General features: G+C 36.9%; 1 protein-coding gene across 1 annotated transcript in view; it reads right to left on the bottom strand.

Moving 5' to 3' along the window:
* Window positions 1-24,664, bottom strand: part of PRKX (protein kinase cAMP-dependent X-linked catalytic subunit) — a 56,583-nt gene that overhangs the window by 13,727 nt on the left and 18,192 nt on the right. The window contains exons 2-4 of the mRNA XM_052664719.1: window positions 14,008-14,176; window positions 9,684-9,947; window positions 4,376-4,495 (exon numbers count right to left, since the gene is read on the bottom strand). Of these exons, the coding sequence (XP_052520679.1) occupies window positions 4,376-4,495; window positions 9,684-9,947; window positions 14,008-14,176 (553 nt within the window). The remainder of the gene's footprint in view (window positions 1-4,375; window positions 4,496-9,683; window positions 9,948-14,007; window positions 14,177-24,664) is intronic.

The raw sequence follows: 24,664 nt of genomic DNA, 5'->3' as shown, positions 1-24,664 counted from the left end.
CTCAAATTACTGCAAGAGGCTCAGAGTGTAGGTACTTCCATACAACAGGCAAATTCAGCTTTGACCAAGTGCCAAGAGGTTTTCATAGTCATCATTTTAAAAATTACGACAGGAAATATTTTAGGGGAATGGAATAACTATTCATTCACTAATCTGTCCCACCTTGACTTCTGTAACACAACACTGCTCTTATGCTTCTACCTCAAATCATTTACAAAATAGAAACTGGATATAATTAATACAGATGCTATTCAAAATCTCAAATACTGCTACAACAGTCTTAACACTTAAAATGTTTTCACATTTTCTTAACACTTTGTAATTACTTTCTAAAAGACTTAAACTACAGTAAGCAGATTGGTATGTAATACAGGATATTTTTCTCCTCCATCTCCAAATGTTTTATACACTGCTGAGGTGTTAAGAAGAATCAGGAACTTGTATGTGTTTCTATGTATCTGTGCATGTTAAGTTTGCTTTGTGCTTTCCTAATTTGAAAATTCTACATTACTATGTTATCTTTCAATTATTCTTTTAAATTATGTTTAGCTATATAAAAATTTAATGGCAGCATTGCTTAAAGTGTATGTGAACTGTATGCAATATGAGATTTGAGGTGAAAGCTTTTCTTGATCAAAAAACAAATGACTTGATACTACACGCAAATGGTCAATCTGCAACACATAGCATGGAATTTTAACACAACAGCACAAATACTGTGCTGGAAGCTCTAAATCAACAAAAAACCCCTTGAGCTTCAAACCGTCTTCACACCACAAAGCAAATATAAACAGCTGCCTTTTTTCCAACAACTGAAAAAAAGCTAAAAATTCTCTGTATATAGGACAACAGCTGCAAACCATTCCTTTTGCTAACTGATGCGTAACAATGGCATTGACAATGGTCTCAAAAATAACAGATCATTTTAACACTGAAGAAGAGGTGTTGTGAAATGTCAAAGGAAAAGCAAGTCTGACATAAGAAATTGTAGGCAGAAATCACTATCTACCTATAAATGATAGACCAAGTATGAAAGGTCTTTTGTGATAGGACAAAAGAAAATGGCTTCAAACTAAAAGAGGGGAGATATAGACTGGATATAAGGAATAGGTCTTTTTATGATAAGGATAGTGAAGCAGTGGAACAGGTTGCCCAGAAAAGTGGCAGACACCATGACATTCAAGGTCAGGCTGGACTAGGCTGTGAGCAGCCTCATCTAGCTGTGGTGTCCCTGTTCATTGCAGGAGAGTTGGAATAGGTGATTTTTAAAGATCAGTTCCAACTCAAATGATTGTATGATTCTGTCATGTAGTCACAAAACAACAGAAAAACAACAGAAAAGCCAAAACAACAGAAAAAAACCTCATAGTTCTCATTAAATGAGAAAATTCAGTTAATTATATTTCTGATGACGATCATCTAACACGAGTAATATGTTAAATAACAAGTAAGTTTTCCTCTGTGGTAGACTGTAACAGAACACAATTACTCAACATACATAAATCTTTTAACTTCTATTTTCTTCTATTGCCACTTTATTTAGATTGCTCAGATTAACTTAAAAAAAACTGACATCAATAATCTTGGTTTTCTGTGTTCTTTTTCCTTCCCATATTTTATTACCTCAAACCTAAACAGGACTTCGCCTTAAACCTAGAATGTGCAGAACCTGAATTCCATGGGCCACCAGGGACTGAGTTAGTGAAATAAGACACTGAAGAACAGGAAAGTGTGGTTTATTTTGTTTGTTTTTAGAGAGATCATTTCCTAACACACACATCTCCCTATTCTTTTCAATTGCTTTTGGGGTCCAGAGAGTAACTTCAGGAAATAACTACCAAATGTCACAAGTCATTTACTTGCACATAGTAACTTAGCCTTGAAGTCAATTTTTGTTCACTTTCAAATAACTGTCCTGCTTCTTAACTCTTTGTTGAATTTTAAGGGGTTAAAAGACAAAACAAAACCTCTTATGACTATTTTTTGCATTAAAATCCTTGATAGTAAGTATCAAGCCATATCTTGAGCTGATGAGGGAAAGTGCTTTAAAATACTGCTACTGCCAACAATAGTGAAAAGCTGATAAAATGCTAAAAGCATTTACTCTGTGTGGTAACATTTTGTTTTAAGTAAAAGACGGACAACACAGTCTCTGCTCCCCTGAACCCCCTGACCACAAACCTCAGAATTTCAGAACAACCAGACGTGGATTGAGACCCCAAACAAACACTAAAGAAATGAAGCATGTGTACATTGTTATGGAGAGCATTTAAACACAAATATTTTTACTAAATCAGAAATACTGTAGTAAAAGACAGACTGTTACAAAACCACTTGCCGACAGCAGCTGCTTTGTCAATCAGCCAATGCAAGATCTCAGTTGTCTTTTTAGGAAACACATCATTTATCTCTATTAGTTAAGAGTCTCAATAGCTGAAATATTCCTATTAAGCTTGAGGGAACCGAAACCTCATCACACAATGTCAGGTCACAGAAAATCCTGCAGCTAGAAATGACTGCAGCTGCACCCATTATGTTAAATATATACCCATTATATTTCAGCAGAACATGCAACAGTCATAGTTCAATGTTCTCGAGTCTTGAGATCTCACTGACTCCACAGAAGAGATCGTGCTTGAATATCACCTGCATTCACTACATTAACTTAGGAAACCATTTCCGCTACTATGCTACCTGAGTTTTGAAAAAAAGGGATATCTGCCAGATTTGCACTTCAGGGGTCCCCCACCAAATCCTGTGGAAGGAAGTTAAATCATTCAGATGACCACCGGGAGATGGTAACATCTGAGCTAATGTTATTGCCCCAGACACTTTTATCCTCATGCTAAGACAGAATAACAGCAAAAGGACTGTTGGGAAAGGACTGTCTTGTTCCTTTCATTCATCCCTCTGAGAAGTAAGAAGAGAATCCCACCCATACAGGTAGCTATGGAAGGAAGGTGAAGCCTGATACAGATTAGCCTATATCAAATACTTTTTGTTAGATGAGTCAGCCAACCTTGCCTGTGTCAGTAGGAAACTCCTAGTACATTTCTATGCTTTTTCTGCCTTGAGCTCCACAGCAAATGCATATTCAGATCTTCAGGACTTTAAGAAACCAAGCAGTGGGCTGCAGCATTGTCCTCAGACACAATGCGGATAGCACTGGGTGGGCTCATTCACATCAAACATTCACTGTATACTGAAGCTCTGAAGCAACGAGCCACTGACAGTCTGCTCATGCAATCAATTTTTTTGTTCAAGCACCACAGCCCTGAGCTAATAGCACGTCACAGAAAAGGAAGATCAAATCCAGGGAAGGAAGTGTTTGTTTTCACTTTTCTCTATGGGGCTGAAGATTCAGAATGAAAGGCCATAATGACAACCTGATGCATGCTCAGCCTGTGAGAAGGCATTGAGCGCACTGGGACGGATATTCTAAGAAGTTGTTCTAACAAACACTTATTGAAATACACAGTTTCTTTGTAAGCTACGAAAACATAGCTTTTATCTGTACTTACTCTATGGCAGCAACAATGACAAACCTGATTTTTAACATTTTTTAAAAGCGAGGAGAAGCAAATGGATGCCTTGTTTGTACACATGCACAAATTCACTTTCTCTCTAGCTCTGTTATTTATTTTACTGAAAACACAAATATCTGTTTTTTAAATCAGAGCAAAGTCAGACAATTACTTTTATCCGCCTAATGCTTAGAGTGAGAAGCAGTTATTTATATTAATGCTGAGAAAAATCTCATTTCAATTTTTATCTTCTGTGAAAAAAGAAATTTCAAGAAATTTCAAGACACCAGAAATAACATTTGAGAAAATGGATTATCAAATAGACTGTTCAACCTTTTCCCTATTTGCTTTGGTTTAAAGAAAACCAAACTGCACTGACATATGTCTTCCTGTTTTCCACCTATCTATTAACATACTTAAGTTCTCACTGCAACTGTTATTTTGCTATGCTAGAAACTGGTTACAGAAGTTTCAGAGAAAAACAGTATTCACTGTCTCCATCTTTTTATGGTTTTGCATATAAAAATGCCAACTTTAACAGAACTCTTGTCCAGAAGAGATTAGGAAAAAAGCAGCTACTAAACAAAAGTACTTAAGATACTAAAAGGAATTACCTAAAAAGGGTAATTTCCTCTCCCACAAATACCCTGCCAGTAATGGTAGTTTTCTGTTTGTTTGTTTTTAATACAGCACCATAATTTTTGTCTTCAAAGACAAAAAATTGAAAATTGGTATATTAATAACAAACAACCCAAATCTGATCTTCAGAGTATCACAAACAGAACTAGTAAAGAATCATAACCTTATCTTTGACACAGTATTACTGTGATATATTAATCACTATCACTTACCCTGACAACATCTCAAATATAAGAATTCCCAAGGCCCACCAATCCACAGCTCTCCCATGACCTTTGCTTTGTATGACTTCTGGTGCAAGGTATTCAGGAGTGCCACAAAGCGTCCATGTTCTGGGAGGAAAACAGAAAACATAAAATACAATAATAAAATTAGGCTGAATTGGAACTAAAATTACAATTAAAAAAAACCAACCAAACAAATAGAAAACATTCAAGATGTGTCTGCATTACTTATTACATATAAGAATAAAAGAAAAGGAAGACCTCTACAGATCTCAGAAGACTGCTGTATCATGATCCCGTTCACCTGGCATATAAATAAAAATATGGAAATTAAGAAACTGCTTGGCTGCAAGAGACACCAGTAAACTCAGCCTTCTGGCTGCTAGCATGGTACAATACCCATTAGGCTACATGTTGTTTTGAGATCATTAACAGCAGTTTTCACCCTGTAAGCTGCAGACATTTGACAGGCCCAGCAGCGGCAACAGCAATGTGAAAGATAACTCATATTCCAGATGGCCATGCAGATTTTAACGAGCGTGGCACACAGACTGTTGTTCATCGCTGGCAAAAATGCATAGCTAATGGTGGTGACTATGGTGAAATCTATTGTTTTGTAGCTGAGAACTTGTTCTATCAAATAGTGCTACTGTGCTCTTTGCAGTTATTGTAATTTCCATGAAAATAAATAGGAAGCACTACTTTCAGAGCAAGCTATGCAGGAACTTTTATTTGTACAAATATTTGTGCAGAATTTGCCTGGCTTCACATAACAACTTATTTTTAAACACAGTCTATAGAAAGAAGCTCTGATAATGCAATATGATTTTTCTCCAAGGAAAAGTGGTAATGAACACATTAATATGAATAGCAATCACCTTTAAAAAGCCATATATACATCTTTCAACTTCCCTATTTTCTTTTCCTTCCATTTTTCTACTTAATTTAAACTACCTTCTTCACAATCAGAAGGAAATGTTCAAAATTTTTATTACGGCATCTCAATCTATCAGCATTTTAGGTTTATCTTTTGTTTAGAAAGTTAAATAAAATGCTTTTCTAAGATTGCAGAACTACTTTAATCGGAGCTTTAAAAAAATATTGTTATTCCTAAAATATTAGGAATTAGGATTAGACAAGCTGTGTAACCAGTCATAATTTTCGAAAATCCAAGATGCAAGGAGTTGAATTTCTTAAGGCCTAATTTTAAAACAGCAAATGCAAATAACTCCACAGCTAAGCTGAGCTTGTTACTGGTATACTGTACATACTATTGAAGCCACGGTCATTGGTGTAAGAATAAATCTTCAATTTTTAACGACAAATGGATGGCATAATTTAAATTGATGGAAAATATAAACTGACTTTCTAAATCAACAGCATTCAAGAAAATTCCTGCATACAGCACTATTTACGCACTGCTGCCACCTAGCCGTTGCCAAGATAATGCCTATCTATCATTAAAAGAAAAGATTATGACCCACTCTCCTCCTAAAATTTAAGACATTGTAATACAATCCAGTATATAAACTTTTATTTATGTTTATTTAGCCCATCCTGCAAGTAAACAGCTACCAGTAATTGGTGTTTTCACAAGTTGTGTATTTGTACCACATGATCATGACTTACATACTCTCATTGGTCAAGTAACAAACCACTTTGTATTTTGGAAAATGTATAAAGTATTATTTTGATTATTATGCAGGCTGCTTTGAAAGTAAAGCCTCCTATTTACTTTTATGAGAACTACAACCAAAACAAAAAGTACAATAACACTATTTGACAGAGCAAATTATCAGCTACAGAACACTACTTTTCAACAAAGTCACAACCATTTTCTCTGCATTTTTGCCAGTGATGAACAAGAGCTTGCATGTTGTGCTCATATAAGTCTGCACCAGTGGAGGTGACCCACTACAGATGGTGCCACTGTTGGAATGCACCACCCGCTGTCTCTCTGTCTTTTCATTCACTGTTTGGTCCCCATTGACATTCAGCAAAAGCTGAAGAACAGGAATGGGTGCTATTTTTTATTCTGCATGGAAGAATTCTGTTCCACATCTTTACTTCATCTACACCTCCATGTCAGCTGCCATTTCGACAGACTATCCTCTACTGCCATCTGTCACGTGGCAATGAAATGTAACACAATGTTGGTGGGAAAGATCAACTTCTGGTACCATACCAACATCCACTTCTGACGTTGTGGGTCAACATAATAAAACAGGAGGCATTACTTTCGGAGCAGCACTTGTATTTCATCTGAGCCTCTAGATGCCATTTTCTTGGACAAAAATTATAGAGTATAAAAAAAGAATGGTCCAGATCCTTCCAATAGCTTCAAAATTTTCACTGCTAAGGGTTTTCAGGGTAAGAGCTAATAAGCAGGTAATCAATAATTGATAATACTGAACATGTAATTTTAAAATCAGGAAATCAAACTAAATATACTCTCATAACAAAGATAAGCTATCAAATAGCATCTGTGAGACTTGTTAACAGTCTCATTTGAAGAAGCTGGTTACTATATTGTATTATTCTACATTATTTAGCCTCCATCTCTGTTGTCCCTGCAAATCTTCTCACATAGGATCCAGAGATAAGTAACATCCTTTTTCGTGTTGCCTTCTGGAAGTTTCTCCATAATTAAATTCAATGGAGATGGCTTTGTTTCCAGCCCTCAAACGTTTGTTTTGCAGGATATTCTTGCTTCTACAGTGACCACAAGACAATTACGTAAGAACAAGACTTGCTGCATCTTGCCTTTGTTTTCTCTGTTCAAGTCCACTATGAAGAACTGCTGTGAGGCAGAACCACTTTAAGGAAGAGTGAAGAAGTGTAGCAAAATGCTTTAAACTTAACCACTTACGTTATTACTTTTTTTTTCTTTCTTTTTTTTTTTTTAATGGGATTTACGCTGAGGAATATAAAATTAACAGTAAACAACATTCCACTAAAAACAAGCCTAGAAATCATTATTTTTTTCTTGAAAATTTCAGAAAACTAAGTGAAACGTGCATAAAAATGCAAACCCGTGAACTTTACTTTTGTATATTCCTCTAAAATAGCACATAAAAAATTGTGAGAACAATCAGAAATATGATTACTTGATGTATTTATTCCTGAGTAGTGGTATGCCCTTTCCATAAAAAGAAATGTCTATAATTACAACAACTATAAAGCTCAAAGCAAATCTTTCCTATACCCTAACAATAACAGTGATTTATTCTGCCCTACAGTTGTTTTTCTTTTTTTAAACTGTAGATAGAAAACTTTATTTCTTTGTGCACCATAATGGGAAGAGAGAAGTGTGTGTCTAGAAAACCTCAAATTGAGTACTATAGAATCATTTATGTGAAGTAATGTACATCAAGAACATGTAACACTATTCAGGCTTCGTGCAGACAACAATTTATGTTATAATTTATTTCACAAATCATGTCTTCCATCCTTTAGGAACATCTTCACTTGTTAAAAAAAAAACAAAAATTCTCTTCATTTTCATGATAATATACACATATATAGACTCACAAGGTTCACATGCAGAGATGTTGTATTGATCTAGACATTTACTATACACAATAGTCTATAAAACAAAAATAGTCTATAAAACAAAATAACCATAATCAACTGGAGTGTGTAAGTGGATAGCTGGGGTGTGTTTTTTGTTGTTCTTTCTTTTGTTTTTAACAATATGTATTCAATATGTATTTTTACAGTGACAAATCCAAGACTGTGCAAATGATTTTGTGGGAGGAATAGCATGTAGTTACAAAAAAAAAAAAAAAAAAAGACTGCATGAAAAAGTCCTCACTCCATCCAACTGTGCTCTGTATTTTCTAGTAGCTGTCATACATTTACATGCACAGTAATACTTCTTAAAATGTATTGGAACAAACTGACTCATAGATTCATCTTTCAATTTGAAAGATAAACTTTCATTTGAACTATCATGTGATACGACCGGTTACTCCTGACCTATCTTCAATCCACAGAAATCCAAATTAGGAATAACCACTAAGTGGCAGCATCTACATCTAAAAAGGAGGGAATAAAAATTAGTACAAAGATGTCTTACTAAGAGAGGCTCCAACTTACATCAGAATTTGTTTTCTTTAATGTCAATCTGTATAAATCTGTTAGCTCACTAGGAACTGAATTCAAGCAAATGTGCAGGTATTAAAATATTATGGATTTAAAAAAGAACTTTTAATTCCAAGGGTGAACAGGTGTATTTATTTCTGCCTAGCATTCTACTGTGCTGAGAAAACACAGCACCGGAAGCCTGTAGCACACAGGAAGCAACCTTTATGACCACTGTAACATGATTTAATCTGTCCCATCTGATTTTTATGCCCTAAGAGATAAGTTAAAAGTAGCTCTCACAGTTCCTTTATTTCAAAACATTCCTTTAGACTTCCCCCACACGCTGTGGAAAAGCTCCCCCACACGAACTGTAGGCAAAGTAGCAGCTAATAGGTGAGTGAGAAGATGATTAACTATTTAACTCAACTAGAATCATCCATTTATCTCATCTAGAACAACTGAATAGGGTCTCTAAAGAGACAGCACTAGGTATGACATCAAACCTTACAAAGGCAAATTTTCTAACTTGACAGCTATTTATTTTTCCCTTATGTTCAATCTAATAACACTTTTCACTTTTTTTTTTAAAAAACACGCGTAATTCTGGAAGAGTAGCTTGAACAGAGAGAACAGAGAAATAATAGAGAAAACTATGCATTGCCAAAATGTTTACATAATGCTAGTAAAAGGGATTACAGTACTGTAGAAATCAGTTAAATAAATTATTTTTGCTGAACCTGGCCCCTACATATTAGTTTCATTTTAACAACAAGGTTATGAAAACAGTGTCCAGCTTAAAAATATTACTACATCTCCAAAACTGTCTTTAAAAAGAAATCCGAAGGAAACAGCAGTTACAAAGCATTTAGTAATTTAACTTGTCTAGAAGATTGTGTTCTATTCAACGTATTAACACAGAGATCATAGCAGACTCTAAAATGAGAGTCTGCTCATCATTTTACATTACTGAAGTTTCTTTTTACAAAAGGACTAACGAAAACCCAAATACACAAATGTAAGCATATAAAAATATTTTCCTACAGTTGCTCACCTGTGATACTGTTCCTAATTAAGCCTAAGATGTTGCAGTGATTTCAAGAAAGCCCACTTTCTTTTTATTATGTGACTTGACATTTGTGAAATGCTTAGCTCTGAAATCAAACTTTTCCAACTCTAATTTTTGTATGTTAAACAGTAAAAGTGTACTTACCTATCCACCAATTTTTTAGCAAATCCAAAATCAGTAAGCTTGATATGTCCTTCTTTGTCTAGTAATATATTTTCAGGCTTTAAGTCTCTGTAAACTATTTCTTTGGAGTGCAGGTATTCTATTGCACAAATAATTTCTGTTGAATAAAACAGTCCTGTGCTGTTGTTGAAACGCCCCATGTTGCGCAAGTAACTAAAAAGTTCTCCTCCTGGTACATATTCCATTAACATGTATAAAAAACGTTCATCGTGGTAGGTCCAGAATCTGTAATAAAAATATTATTTTACTGAATAAACAAATTATCTCAGTAATTTGCTTCAGAATTAAGATTCTGTAAACTGAATTCTTTTGCCCCAAGTATGCAGATAATATACAAGGGTTGCTCTGAAAGTAATGCCTTCTGTTTTAACATGTTGGCCCATGACATCAGAAGCGGCTGTTGGCAGTATGGCAGTAGAGGCTGAACCTTCCCACCAGTATCCCATTAGAATTTGTTGTTGTGTGAACAACGGCAGCAGGGAGGCAGTCTGACAAAACGGTGTCTCACATGCAAGTGTAGATGAGCAAAGGTGTGGAACTGAATTCCTCTATGTGGAAAAAATGGCACCCATTGATACTCTTTACGAATGCTTACGAAGACCAAACAGTGGATGTGAGTACAGTGAGGTGGTGCATTCTAGCAGTAGCAACAGTGGGTCACTTCTGCTTGTACAGACTTTCATGAGCATGGCACGCAGGCTTTTGCTCACCACTGGTAAAAATGCACAGCTAATGGTAGCGACAATGTTGAAAAGTACTGTTCTGTAGCCGAGAATTTGCTCTATTAAGTAGTGTTACTGTGCTCTTTGTATCTGCTGTAGTTTCCATGGAAATATACAGGAGGCATTACTTGTAGATCAACATACCTATTTATGGTTACTACTGGGCAACCAGTAAAACCCAAAGAATCTAGGACTATCTAACAGCTGTTTAAGTAGTAGACTTAGCATGCAAAGTAATAACAGATAGTTCAGAATGTGCACAGCAAACACTTTAAACAGGAAACTGATAGATTCCTTTGCCTTTTACAAAACAAGTATCTGCTAAGCACCTAATAACTGATTTCACATACTGCTAGTCTGCTAAGACCCAACAATTCTCACAGCTGTATTTTATTTAATTGAATACTGCTGAAGTAATGTGGGGGGAAGAGCATAAGCTGCTTTCATAAATATATTTTTGTCAATATATTCACACAGAGGACACGAGAGTGCTCTCCTTCCCTTTGCTTATTCCTTCCTATATAAAAACACAGAACCTCAACAGAAACGAAGTTAGTAAATAAGCATAAGATCACAATGCTTTCTCTTCTATCTCTAACAAAAACAATAGAAAAGTAAAAAATAACAGCATTCTTTCATTTCTGTGTCTCAGTATTAACCTACTGAGAACCTTCTTTTGTTCAGATTGTTGTCTTTTAAGAAATTTTATGAATTCTTTAAGAAATACTGTGATACATTCTCTCATTAAGTGCAATAAAGAACAGTCAAGGATGAAGAAAATAACTCCACATGGTTTGCAAATACTTTTACATAGAATACAGAATCTTCTGTCTCACATTCCCCTGAGCTAAGCTGTTTTTCTTCTACCCACATTAATGAAGTCATACACCACATATCTAAATGCAACATAATAATTAAAAAAAAAAAAAAAAACAGTATTTGATAATGCCTAGAAGAATATTTTACTATTTTTAAACAAACAAATATCTCTATTACAGTAACAGTAAAAAAAGAACACTGTATCTCCATGCACTCTGTTGGCAGAAGAATGAAAGTTATTTCAGCTTCTATTAACTCTCCTACAGTATCAAAAAATCCAAAAGATCAAGTACTTTTTGTTTTATTTGTTGGTTCCTAATCAAGCTAGTAAGTCTAGAAAGATAGATAAGCAAGAAAGATAAGAAAGATAAACAGCAAACCAAGCTTCCAAACCAAAGAGTGACTTTTCCTCAATAAGATATTCTTTCTTGATACTGACAGGACAACCAAGAAAATAAGACTGCTGAGAGATCAGATTTATTAATTCTAGTTTTCTTGAAATGTCAAGATTCATGTTAAAATCACAGTACCATATGAACTGCTGAACCCACTGAATTATGATAATTCACTCACATGTATCAATAAAGATTGACTATGAGTCTCCAACGAACAGCTCTCCAAGAACATAAGCATTTCCCCCCCCAAAAAATGCTTAAGAGTATAGTAGATAACTAACTTCTCTGTTTGCAAACTGATAAAGATCCTCTATGTTCTTTCTTAAATGCAACAGGAAAAGGAAAAAAAAAAAAAAAAAAAATCTTGAAGGTTTTATATATGAGAAGATACAGGAAGGATGATTGCCAGAAATAGATGATGTGCAGCAATACCTTTAAAAGTCTTCATCAGAAAGTACTACAAAAAATAGAATTAAGCTGCACTGGCACATAATCCTTGATTTGTAGCCAGAGGGTAATACTACCTGTGCTTAAGTTAGTGACACTAAATGGGAACACAATAAATAGATGAAAATAATACGGTTGAAAGGATCTGAAACAGAACTATACAAAATATTATTCTTTTTTCTGATCAGTGCTACTAAAAAAAATAATAATAATGGAAGAAACATGTATCAAGAAAGAAAGTAGGAGGCTTGGAACAGCCCTTTGTCAAAAAGTTAGTGTTCGTTGTCCATAAATGCTTGTTTAACCTAAAGCACACAAATATAATATTTAAACACAACTTAAAATTTAACTAATTCATTTCAGATGGGTTGCTTTAAATCTCTTTTGCCAAGGGACACAGACAAAAAAAAAAAAAAGGCAGCACAGTTCATGCAGCATCACACACAGCACGTCCACAGGAGAAAAAAAAAAAAAAGGAAGAGAGCTGAAAGACATGACAAACTGTTGCCTTACACACAAGGAAACTTCTATTTGACTTGCATTCCTTTCTTGAAGCTTACAACCTTACATTTTGGAAACAGGACAGGAATGAAATCCAAGAAAACTTGTCCATTTGCATTTCTGACCACTGCTTCTCTGGGGACATCAATCCTCATGATCCTGTCTGACTTTTCAGTCAAGTTTTCCTGTTCCCACACTTGTAAATCTGTGCTTCTAGACCTGTGCAGCATTTTTCCCTTTCTCTTTCTTAAACAGAATTTATACATGTACATAAGTCTACATGTAAAATCCCGTTCCTCCTGTTCTGCCCATACTTTAACCAGTTTAACCAGATGCATTGTCAGCCTCTCCAACTCGCTTTCCTACACGCATATCAAATGCTACATACCCAAGAACTCACTTCACTGATATTAGCACATACGCAGCGTTTGTGAACACTGGCTAGAACTAATAGCATCACCGTGCTGGAAACAGCAATAGTTCACAAGGGAAAAAGACTCCTCCTGCAGGGATTTTTTCCACACAACAAGAGCGTAATTAGCATGCTTTTGTGCCTTCTCTCTTCGATGCCTTCTCAGCCTTGAAGGAAGCTGCACTCCCTCTGCTTAGAGAATAACTAAACCTAATGTTGTCTCACGTTAGTAGAAGAGGTTAAGGCAGATCAATGCAAAACAAATCTTGGTCAATGGCCCTGTACCCATTTTTGAGAAAATGTAAATGTAAATTAAGTGTACAATTACCCAGAAGTTTAGTTATCCAATGAAAAAAGACTGAATAGAAAAGCGTGCTCCTTTCTCTCATTAATAAAAGAGATCAATAAAATTATTAGACCTGAACTAAAAAAAAAAATATTCTCTATTAACTACTTAATTTGTAGTAGTACTATAATTACACCTCAAATATGGGAATAACAAAACATATGAAGTGCTGCTGTGACCTCAACAATGAAAAAAGTTCAGAAATGTTTTCAAAAGATATAATGAAATCTAACTGTATTTTCATCAATATACTGACAGTAAATATATACATAGAAATTGTTTTTTTTCACCATTCTAACATTACAGTTCTCAATTTGATAAGCTAAGGTTAACTTTTCTTCAATTATAATTTTTTCCTCCTTTAAGAAAATCTCTACTGTAATTTGAAAAAAAGAAACTACTACAGAGACAGCATAAAAATAAAACTTCTAATAAATTATTGCTTAAATGTTTAAATTGTGATACTTACGTTTATATTCTTGATTCTTCCATACTACTTTAGTTTGAATCTACTTTAGATTACTGAACAGAAATTAAACATTTGGTGTTTTGTTTTTGTTGCAGAGCTTGCAATAAGACACTAGAACACTTAGCTTTAAATGCATTAGTTTAAGTGCAAAGTGAGAAAATCAATACAACTTACAATCTGATCAAAAATGGGTGATTGACCTCTTTCAAAACTGACTTTTCATTGTGCACGTGCTGCTCTTGCTTCAGTCGAATGACATCTGGAATGCTCATTACTTTCAGTGCAAAGTAATGTTTTCCCATTTTTTCCTTCACCAGGTGAACACGTCCAAATGTACCTGTGCCTGAAAAATTGAAGAAAGAAAACCATCAAACTTATGAAGGGAAAAAGAAAAAAGAAGCCAAGACAATTCGCTGGGTTTAAAAACATAGGCTCTCAATTTCTTTTTTTTATTTTTTCCTCCCCATCAATATTACATTATATTAAGTGTTCCCGCACATCATCTTTGGGGGGAGGGTAAGGGAAAAATTTGTCATATTTCAGTGATAATGTTTTAATGAAAATAACAATATTAGGATATTGTCACTCTTTGGATAAATACTACAAGCATTCCTTGCCAAGAAGAGAACTGGTCCTGAGAAAGACTAAAGAAGATCTACAAAAAAAATTGATGTGTAATACAGAAAATTCAAATGTAACCAAAAGAAATGAAACACGCAAAACTGTTCTCAAGTACAGAAGAAAGGCAGGAAAACATTCTCTTAAATTTCAGACATCAATTTTAATTCAGATTGGAAGCAGAAGGTGATGTCAATTACATATATACATGATGTATTACATAAAGGGAAAAAATCACCACTAAGGAAGAACTGTAACAGGCTTAACATTTACTCAATAAAAATAACAATTTAACTTCCATAGCTTATTTATTAAAGCCAGATAGCTAAATTAGTGCTTAAAATGTAGGAACTCAAAACACAGAAGAATATACAAGATAGATAACAAAACAAACCATACAAAATATTAATCTACCAAGGCTTCAGTGACAGAAAACAGCTGTCAGCAAATATTCAGGCAAGATTATTCCCTTATATATCTACAGAGCAGTGAAATGATTCAGTACACGATGGGAAGAAAAGCTTAAAAGTTGCTCACTTACAAATACCACTAAGATCTCCCTGCAGTGCCACACTGCTGTATTGACTGTTTGTAGCAGAAGATTTCACACACTTTTTTTTTTTTTTTTTTTTTTTTGTGTATTCCCTTCTCAATTCCTTCTTAAAAATATAAAAGGCAAATAAAATCCAGTCAAAAACATACTATGTTTTTAATAGTGCACTATGTTTTTCCCATCAGGCAAAATAGCAATTATTAAAGTTCCCTTCAAATGCTTTGCACTCCAGTTAATTACACAGAACTGAACTGAGTATTATTTCAGAGAAAGCAGAGTTAAAAGTATTATGTTTAGCCACACTCCTATTTGTGAGCAGTACAGCGTTACACATCTCAAGATGAACTCCCATTTCAGCTCTCTGGGTGGCTGGTTGTTCATTGTTTTATTTTCATTAAACAATGTCATGTAGGTTCCTCTAGAATGGTGCAGCACACTTTTAATCCTTTTCTCTGACAGAAGTACTTCCCACAAAATGAGACACACTTGGCATTCAAGTCAACTGTCCCCATTTATAAAGGGCCACTCCTTTCTTCAGAAGTCCCTTCCAAGGTTGTCCGAATTTTGTACTTCTGCTCACAATTGCTGCCTCGCACACACAGCAGGAAGGCAGCCCGGTGACCTGTTGCAGATTTATGAGCTGGTACATCAGCTGACTGCAGAGCGGGTTGATGATCACCCTCTCCTACAACAAAACTCCTTATGACATGTAGTGGGGTTAAGAGGATGAATATGTATGTGGAAAGGGGAAGGATGGAAGAAAAAAAAAAAAAGTCTGCATTACAGAAACAAGAAAAAAAAGATGAAAAAAGGAGAGAAAAAAAAAAAAAAAGAGCTTTTGCACATAGCAAATTCAGGAAACTTATTGTTTGTTTCGTTGTCCCCTTCCCCACCCTCCAATGTTTGTTTTCATCATGTGTACTTCCTTAAAACATTTACATTTTATTTAACGCTTTTTTTTCCTTTTCGGTCACTTGTATTTTTGTTTAAGAGCACAGCGTTTACTAAAACCAGAACAAAATACACAAACGAGGAACTAACAACTTCAGCAATTCAGTTTTACAAAAGCACGCAATTCCACTACCAATATAGCTTTCAAAACCAGCTTTCAAGATAAAATTTCTCACTACACAAATTCACCAAGGGTTACAGTCATCCAAAAGATAATAATCAAAGCTCCTTTAAAAAAACAAAAACAGAAAACAAACACCCAAAACAGAAAGAACTAACAAACACATATTCCCACCTGTCCTCAATTACAACTCCTTAACCACAAAAACTGTAAACAGGTCTCAGACAGTGCTTGCTGTTATATCAAAGTAAGATACCAGGTTACTCTGGAAAATTTATCATGCAATTAAATCCCTTAGCAATGCAGTCACATTGCATGACTGTAACTGTAAACAATCTCATTTTCATGTGGATGAGCCTATGCAGGAAACTAAACAAAAAAATAACACCGTAACAAAAAAAAAACAAACAGAACATCCAAGCACAGCCATCTGTCCAGACCTAAATACTTATTATTTACATCTTTATTGGACACATACATGAAAATAAATACCTTTGCTCATTTCAGAATTAGGAGCTGAAATGCAAGTTGAAGTATCTTGAAAAAGACTGTCAAGAATAACTACAGTTATATTACACATCAAAACTAAAAATCGTCTTAAAAATTAAAGACTTCCAAATGCTGTCTTGGGGGAAGTAACAGTAGCTACTGCATGAGAAAATGCAGTTTTCATATATGTTTTGGTACCTGTTTCAATAGACATCTTGCACAAACATATTCAGGAGGAAAGCCAGAGGTTTTCAATGCCCTCCTGTTTCATGATTTCATGTATGCCCAAGAAACTTTTATTTTAGAATGTTTTATTCTCACTCTGCTATTGGTCTAACATTAAAAACAATTGTGCTTGCAAGTAATGATATCAACGTTACGTTCCTCTATTTTTACAGCAGGATCTGCAAGAGACTTATTTAACTTTGGAAATACGGTCTCTTTAAAAGCCCTCCTGCCAGGAGCTGTAGAGTCCGGCACGCAATAACAGATGAGTGGCAAAACCTCATCCAGAGAGCCTGGGGGTAAAGCAGGAGGCCACACAGGTGAGCAAGAGCCTACAACCTCCCAAATCAGACTCAGACTGGCTGCACACAGCATCTTTAGCCTGACTCCAAGCCATTATGGAAATCAAGACAGCAATCCAGAACCCCTCTAACTCACAGACCAATTAGTCCACCAACATCTGTTTTTATATATCTCTTCTTGTGATATGAATTTTCTCCCATTCAGATCTTCTGAGAAGATGTGTTACACCTACATCAGTTGTTAGTGATAGTATCCAGACACAACCAGCACTCTTCCAGCGCTTTTGACCAACAATATACACACTTAAAACCCAAAAGAAGAACAATAGTGATGTCCTGCAATTTAAACTGAGGACTGCTTACACACTAAGTTCTTTACTCAAATTACTCTTCTTGGAGAATAAAAGGGTAAATGACACTATGTTTTTTTGTTTTTTTTCCAAGCAAAAAAACTGCAATTAATAAGAATCAAAGGACACAAGAATTTGCAGAAATTCAAAGAAAAGAGCAGTATAAATGTACAGAAATGTACTTTCATTTCTGCTTTTACACACTACCACAAGCACACTCATGGCAAAAAACCTTACAGACTGAAGCAGTGAAGTGGCTGTGGGTAAAATGGAGGCTCAGTGGCATGGTTACTTGTCTTCTGTCAAAGAACCACTGCCTCTGGCCCTCCAGGAAGGAGACACTAAGGTCATGGAACAACTTCTATTAATGCTTGTGCAATTTTTTTTGTCCTGATTTCCTTAAAGCTCAGATATTTGAACAGACTAAATTTCACCTTCTGTGATAGATAAGAAAACACCCCTTAGAACTACACTTTAATATTTAGACATTGAACACCTTACATATAGCTATGAAAGGAAATATTTGGACAATATTCTAACTTTTACTTAGCGTTCAGTTCAAAACAAGAGAATTTCACAAACTGCACCATTCTAGATGAGACCTCATCTCCCCTTGAAGGCATATAGCAAACAGGTTTCTGTCCACCAGTAACCAAAGCAGCGTAGAATGCTTGTGCTATCTGCAGTATGCAACACAATTCCAAAATTTTCAGGTTGAAAGGACTAAACAGAATAACCATGCAAAATGCTAACCACTAATCCAGTATAATCTGTTTACAACAGAAATAATAAATTTTTTGGATCCTCTTTGCAAATTTAATGTGATTGCAGAACTTGAAGGAATGTCAACAATCTTCAAAACAAGTAAGTAACCTTCTCTTGTTAAACACACAAAAAGGGAGGAGGGCAAATACAGCTAGAGACCAGCTTGGCCTGGGTATCAAACACAAAATGAGCGTTCTCAGTCACATAAAACAAGCTGGACTCCCTAACATTTCCCACAACAACAAACACGGCAAAATCCAAGATTTTGTTCTTTAAACTCTGGTAGAAAACAACAGCAAAGGTGGGAATTTTTCTGATTCAATCTCAGGTACTTCTGATGATTGGAAAACCAATCCTGCTACTTTAGATCAACTGATATAACAGAGTGACTAATCATGCACAGACTATTTTGTTATTGATGTGTATGACTGATTTAAAGCTCAGTTTGCCTCTTTGTTTGCCCCCATTAATTAGGCCCAACTGTTCCAACTTCCCACTCTTTCAATCCCCAGTTCTTTCTTAAAAATAAGTTTGCCCTGCTCAGATAGATACCATCTGTTTTAACAAAGAATAAATTAGGTCAAGTGAGCTACTCAACCCTGAGGGCTGTTTTCTGAGTCCCAAAGGGGCTAGTCCTGATTTCCACAGATGCCTACGGAAACCATCAGATGCATTTGTTATTTACAGTTATTACAGTTACGATAAACATTTCATACCATGCCATGTATTAGTCTTTGTTGGTAGCTACAAACAAGGCAGACAATTCTGCTGAATTTCAGACATAAAGTAGACAAACTGTATTAGATCACAATCTTACTACATGGTGTCAAATCTGTCTGCTCCTTAATCTGTCTTCTCTTCAACAGTCTAGCAATATGTGTCTTAAAAGGCAGAGAGGGCTTTCATTATTCTTGACAAAGAAGGGGAAGAAGGGACACAGCAACGAGAGGAGCCTGCCCAAGCTTACCAGAAGATTAAATATTATAGAGAAAGAAGAGGAAATCATACAGCAAAAGCAACTCTGGACTTCTACAACAGGTAAGTAACACAAAGTAACACAAGACAAGCTTGGACATCAAAGCAGTTTTCTTCAAGTTTTTCCAACACCCAGAGTAGTATCAAGTCAAAATGGCTTGCAACATGCCTAGAGTCTTCATATCGTTCCATGAAACAAGTGTGGGCTGCTGTTCATAACCACTACCTCTATACCTCCAGCTTCCCACAGAGTTCTAGCCTACATTTAAAAACACAACAGAGATATAAAGAAATTTAGAGGTTTAACATGCTGCCTATTGCTTTATGTCACATTATTAAGTGACTGTTACGTAATACCTTTTGCAAAGCTTTTGTATATCCTTCAGTTATCAAGTGTCTAAGAGCTTAACAGCATAGAAAATGGGACTAAACTGCCTCATCATTTTCCCACATGCAGCTTTGCCAGAGTTCTATGACTTTGTTCATTCATCCACTGTGTTACTCCTCAGTTTCCACTAGGAACTAGTAGATCAACAACATGTTTTCTATTTAGCAACAATCTGAAACACCAGACAAAAAAAAAAACCTGCTCTATAGATTCTGGGTGAGATCATCAGTTTTTGCAGGATAGAATACTACTTGCCCCAGGAATACCACTACAATTGGTGTTCCAGTGTGATCTTTTCTTACTTCTATTTTGGATTTTGGATTCATCCCTTTGCCAAGCCACTTTTCAACTCAAAGCTCAATATTTTCAATTCTTTATCTCAAGTTGAAAAGAAACCAAAAGAAATCTTGACTCAAAAGATTCAGTCCTGCTTGTCCTGAGGGGAAAAAAAAAAAAAAAAAAGAAAAAAAAAAAGCAATGCCCACTTATTTCCTGCTTCCAAATTTCAAAGGTCCTGAATATGTGTCACTTCTTTCTATGTACAAAGAGAGTCTACAACAACACAATACTAATATGGTGCATAACACTACAGAACTTGGCTGAGCCTATTTTCAATTTTCCACAAAATTTGATATGCCAGAGAAGAATACTAAGCAATTATGTCTGTAATTCCTGGTGCTGAATCACGCATTTAATTCTTTTTGAATTAAGAATGGTCAGGAATCACCATGCGAATTAAAACATACCAGTCAAGCTTCCTGTTTTTCCACACAGTTCCGAGCCAGGTTCTTGATTTCAAGAACAAATCAACAGAACAACCATGGCAGGAGTTATTTTCTAATTCCAGATAAATTGTTTTGATCACAATCTGATGGGTATCTATGAAAACACTGTAAATATCTGAATGTTTTTAAACTAAATTATCAGAAGCTTTGGAGATTTCTTCTTTCCCTTTATTGTGTATGAGCCCCTGCTAATTCAGAACAGAATTATAGAATATTCTTAGTTGGAAGGAACCCACAAAGATCATGAAGTCCAATTCCTGGCTCCACACAGAACCACACAAAATTCAAACCCTATGTCTGAGAGCATTGCACAGACACTTTCGTGACCTTGAGGAATGTGGGCCTGGCAAAGAGTGGGGTCAGGACCCTGAACTTTGGAAGAGCGAACTTTAAGCTCTTCAAGATCCCCTGGGTTGCTGTCCTTAAAAACAACGATGTTGAGGAGAGCTGGCTACTCTTCAAGGATGCCTTTCCGAGCGCACAAGAACTCTCCATCTGTCTGAACAAGAAAGCGGGCAGAGGAGGTAGAAAACTGGCATGGCTCAGCAAGGACCTCCTAGGCACAGTGAGGGCGAAGAAAGGTGCGTGCAAGCTCTGAAAACAAGGGCGTGTCACCTGGGAAGAATATAGGGATGCCATCCGGACTTGCAGACGTGGGATCAGGAAAGCCAAGGCGCAGGCAGAACTGAACTTGGCGAGGGCTGTGAAAAACAAAAGGAAGACATTCTACAGGTACATGGGCCAGAAGAGACAGGCCACAAAATGATTCTACTATTTCTCACGTCCCTGAGGCCTGCATCCCTAAACCTCTAGGTGGGGACCGGGACAGTAAATCCCCCCCCACTGTAAGGGCAGAGACTGCCTCATCAGACTGAATGTGTACAAGTGTATGGGGATGGATGGCATGCATCCCAGGGTTCTGAAGGAGCTGGCTGAGGTGGTTGCCGAGCTGCTCTCCATAACATTTGAAAAGTCGTGGCTGTCAGGTGTGGTCCCAGATGACTGGAGGAAGGGTCACATCATTCCCATTTACAAGAAAGGAGACAAGGAGGACCCGGGGAACTACAGGCTGGTGAGTCTCACCTCTGTGCCTGGGAAGATCATGGAACAGATCCTCCTGGACGATATGCTTGATCACATGAGGAATGAGTGTGTGATCCAAGACAGCCAGCACGGCTTCACCAGGGGAAGGTCATGCTTAACCAATCTGGTGGCCTTCTGTGATGGAGCATTGGTGGACAAGGGAAAGGCAACTGATGTCATTTACCTGGACTTGAGCAAGGCCTTTGACATGGTCCCCCACCACATCCTCATCTCCAAATTAGAGGGATGTGGATTTGATGGGTGGACCACTCGATGGATAAGAAACTGATTGAAAGGTTTCAGACAGAGGGTGGTCATCAATGGTTCTATGTCCCCAGGGGTCTGTGTTGGGACTGGTGCTCTTTAAAATCTTTATCATTGACATCGATGATGGAGTCGAGTGCACCCTCAGCAAATTTGCCGATGACACCAAGCTGAGTGGTGAGGTTGACACAGTGGAAGGAAGGGATGCCATTCAGAGGGATCTCAACAGACTTGAAAGGTGGGGCTAGGTGAACCTGATGAGGTTCAACACAGCAAAATGCAAGGTTTTGCACTTGGGCCAGAGGAATCCTAGGTATCCATACAGACTAGAAGGATCAGTCCTTGAGAGCAGACCTGTGGAGAAGGACCTGGGGGTCCTGGTGGATGAAAAGCTTAACATGAGCCAGCAGAGTGCTCTTGCAGCTTGGAAAGCAAAAGTAACCTGGGCTACATCAGAAGAGGGGTGACCAGCAGAGACAGGGAGGTGATTGCCCCCCTGTACTCTGCCCTTGTGAGGCCTCATCTGGAGTACTGTGTCCAGGTCTGGAGCCCCCAGTACAAAACAGACAGGGAGCTGTTGGAGAGGGTCCAGAGGAGGGCCACAAAGATGATCAGGGGACTGGAGCACCTCCCCTATGAGGACAGGCTGAGGGAGCTGGGCTTGTTCAGCCTGGAGAAAAGAAGGCTGCAGGGTGACCTCAATGCAGCCTTTCAGTACCTAAAGGGAGCCTACAGACAGGAGGGGAATCAACTCTTTGAAAGGGTTGATAACAGAAGGACAAGGAGAAATGGTTTTGAGGGAGGGAAGATTTAAGTTGGATGCCAGGGGGAAGTTCTTTACCATGAGAGTGGTAACGTGCTGGAACAGGCTGCCCAGAGAGGTTGTAGATGCCCTGACCCTGGAGGTGTTCAAGGCCAGGTTGGATGGGGCCCTGGGCAGCCTGGCCTAATATTAAATGTGGAGGTCGGTGGCCCTGCCTGTGGCAGGGGGGCTGGAGATTCGCGATCCTTGAGGTCCCTTCCAACCTGGGTCATTCTGTGACTCTGTGACTCCATGAACTCCAGCACTCAGAGCCATGCCCACTGCCTTGGGCAGCCTATTCCATGCCTACTGCTTTCTGGTGCAAACCCTTTCTAACTAATGGAAGCTGTCATCATCTTGAACATTGAAAACAACACCCATGTAGAAGATACAGCACAGTTCAGGTATTTAAAAAATTGTTTCAGTAGCTTTTGTTCTGTCAATTGCTGTAGTTGAATCTATTAGCTTTCATATGTTGACGGTAAACTACTTTATGTACAGAAGAATAATTGATCCCACAAAGAAACAGAAAACCATTAAATAAAGCTGACTAATCTAAAGAAAATGGCTGTGCCCCAGAATGTGTTTTCACCTCATAAAATCCTGGTAACAGAAGAAAAAAATAAAGGCTTATAGAATCATAGAATTGCTCAGGTTGGAAAAGACCTCAAAGATCATCAATTCCAACCGCAGCCTAACCAAACTACCCTAACTCAACAACCCTCTGCTAAATCATGTCCCTGAGCACCACATCCAAATGGTTTTTAAACACATCCAGGGATGGTGACTCAACCACCTCCCTGGGGAGCCTATTCCAGTGCTTAACAACCCTTTCTGTAAAGACATTTTTCCTGATATCCAACCTAAACTTACTCTGGTGCAACTTGAGGCCATTTCCCCTTGTCCTGTCACCAGTGAGACTAGCCCTGCTCTCGCTGTAAGCGCCTTTCAGATACTGGAAGAGAGCAATAAGGTTTCCCCTCAGCCTCCTTTTCCCCACACTAAGCAGCCCCAGTTCCTTCAGTAGCTCCTTATAGGGCATATCCTCCATGCCCTTCACAAGCCTTGTTGCCCGAATATGAATACAATGATGAATATAAATATAAACACAATAACCCAAGAAGGATTTGAAGTCACTTTGTTCTACAGAAATTTCAGTTGCGTGGCATCTGATAAATATCAGAAATACATGAAACACCTCATGTCCAAATTTTTGAAGCATCATCATCTAAATTATGAAAAACTAAATAGTAGTACTTAATATCTAACACCTGCTTAGCCACTTTCCTTTTCAGCCCCAAATACATGCCCCTACAACCTTCTTTGGATGCCTAGGATTTTTTTTTTCTTTAAATATATATATTTAAATGTAATCAGCGTATTTTGGTCTACCCCACAATTGATTTTTTCTCCCCAGAAGAACTACTTGGTGCAAGTCATTCCCACATTAATTCAAAGTAGGTATCAGGCTTAATATCCTTCACTGTGTCCTTCTAAAAATCAAATGGAAAAAATCTTTCAGAAGTACAGAGGTTTAGTATTGCTAAGTGAATGTAATAAAAGCCACATTCTTTGTACTTGACCAGCACTGGACAGAAGCCTCTGAGGGACTGTTACCTCTTGTAATAGTCACTTCAATTACATTTCACTTCAATCTTCATGCAAAATAGTGCTAAAGGAGAAGAAAATCAAGGGGGACATTTCACATAGTATACAAAATCTGTATTTTAAAAGATTTAAAAAATATATCTATCTACTGTTTACTATGGTATTTCTAGAATGTTTTTAAAGTATAACATTAAAGAATAAATTCTGCCGAGCTCTGTAGACAAATCAGTAACTTTTGTCCAATTTAAATTATTTAAATTACTAGTATTTCTATTGAAATTTTCAAGAAATCACTAAATAGCAAAATACAAGGTTGAAGATACGATATCCTATGTTGTCTGTTACTACGGAATTAAGCATAGAAGATCCTACTTCAGAAACACACTTGCAGGTGTATATTTTTAAATACAAGCAAAACTGAGAAACTCAACCAAAAAGGCCAGGTTGAAGTCAAGACACATTAATATTCAGAAAGAAAATCCTACCTAAGTAGCACCAAAAATAATAAAGTTCACAGTCAGTACCCACATTTGGCACTCAAAAAAAAAAAAA

Source organism: Tympanuchus pallidicinctus, unplaced genomic scaffold (assembly GCF_026119805.1).
Source record: "Tympanuchus pallidicinctus isolate F22 unplaced genomic scaffold, pur_lepc_1.0 scaffold6, whole genome shotgun sequence".
Classification (NCBI taxonomy): Eukaryota; Metazoa; Chordata; class Aves; order Galliformes; family Phasianidae; genus Tympanuchus; species Tympanuchus pallidicinctus.
Note: the sequence above shows the minus strand (reverse complement) of the source record. Positions and strands in the feature narration are given on the sequence as shown.